Source organism: Pundamilia nyererei, unplaced genomic scaffold, assembly GCF_000239375.1.
Source record: "Pundamilia nyererei isolate P.nyererei 1_Seehausen unplaced genomic scaffold, PunNye1.0 scaffold03130, whole genome shotgun sequence".
Classification (NCBI taxonomy): Eukaryota; Metazoa; Chordata; class Actinopteri; order Cichliformes; family Cichlidae; genus Pundamilia; species Pundamilia nyererei.
In genome coordinates this window covers 1-1,290 of record NW_005190531.1, presented here as the reverse complement: position 1 = coordinate 1,290, position 1,290 = coordinate 1, and the positions used below count along the sequence as shown (strand labels likewise).

Here is a 1,290-nt window from a genome sequence, read left to right as displayed (position 1 = left end):
TTCAGCAAGGAGAAACCTGGTCACCAACTGAGAATAGGTGTGATGAGTATACCTGTGTTAAGAATGGTGAGATTTTAACAACAAGCACTTCACACACAGTCTGCCCAGTATTCAATGAGAGCAGCTGTCAGCCTGTAAGTATCCATTTTCTCATTATTCATCTTGTTTGCATTCATCTGTGTGAACAGAAGTTGAACAACTTTTGTTGCTGTATATTTTCTTGTATTTAGTCGTTGTTGTATATTTTCCTTCTTAGGGGACAATTCAAACTGCAGCAAACGGCTGTTGTAAAATTTGTGAGTATAACATTTGAGTTTGTTTTAGGTTAAGATACTTAAATTAAAATAGGCTAACCGTGCATCTTTTTTGAAAAGGCGCAGAGAAGGAGAAGGCATGCAAGTTCATGTCCATGAAAACCAATATTACACACAACAACTGTACGTCTGCCCAGGAGGTAGATATGCCATATTGCGAAGGATCCTGCAACACTTATACCATGTAAGGATAATCTTAAAAATAATTTCCTCTGAAACGTTTTAAAAAATACTATTATATCGTTTCAGTATTGATTAAACCCATCCTCTTCTGTATTCAGGTACTCTAAAGAAGCAGCAGTCATGCAGCATTCTTGTTCCTGCTGTAAGGAGACATGCTTCAGCAATCGCACTGTAGACCTGGTCTGCCCAAATGGAGACACGGTCCCCTACACATACATGTATGTGGAGGAGTGTGGTTGTACCAACACAGAATGCACCGCAGCTGCTGGACAACATATTCGCAGGAAGCGAAGCTTCACACTGCTGTGATAAGTCAGTCTGTGTATGAGGAACACGTTTCCTCCCATATTATTAAAGCAATCATTAAATGTCTACAAAATAAATGCCAATATAAGGAGAGCATTTATGAACATTGATTCAATAAAAAGGATGCAACTCAGTTCATGTGTCATTGTTTTCAGTGTCTTGTATATGCCACTTAACCATGTATGACAGAAATTGGAATTGTTTTTGCCAAGTTTAATGATAAAACAGTCCTTTATTTATCTATCTCCCAGTTTTGCATGGTTTCCTTTAAATATGCTACTGCAAAGAGAACAAATTACCCTGTAATATTTTCAACATGGAGAAGTATATTGCTTTGTATTACAAAAAGCAAACCAAAAAAAAATCAATATTCAAATATTTAAGGTATCAAAAAGTTAAGGTTATTCAAGTATTCTCTTAATTTTGTTACACAGTCGTTTGCATGTGTACTGTGTATTGTGTGTGTGTGTGTGTGTGTGTGTGTGTG

At 36.7% G+C, this 1,290-nt stretch overlaps 1 protein-coding gene across 1 annotated transcript in view; it reads left to right on the top strand.

Annotated features, from left to right (window-relative positions):
* Positions 1 to 806, top strand: part of LOC102193960 (intestinal mucin-like protein) — a gene marked incomplete at its 5' end in the record, with an annotated part of 3,537 nt that extends 2,731 nt beyond the window's left edge. The window contains 4 exons of the mRNA XM_005755774.1: positions 6 to 134; positions 257 to 296; positions 375 to 498; positions 596 to 806. Coding sequence (XP_005755831.1) covers positions 6 to 134; positions 257 to 296; positions 375 to 498; positions 596 to 806 — 504 coding nt within the window. The remainder of the gene's footprint in view (positions 1 to 5; positions 135 to 256; positions 297 to 374; positions 499 to 595) is intronic.
* Positions 807 to 1,290: the final 484 nt, after the last annotated feature.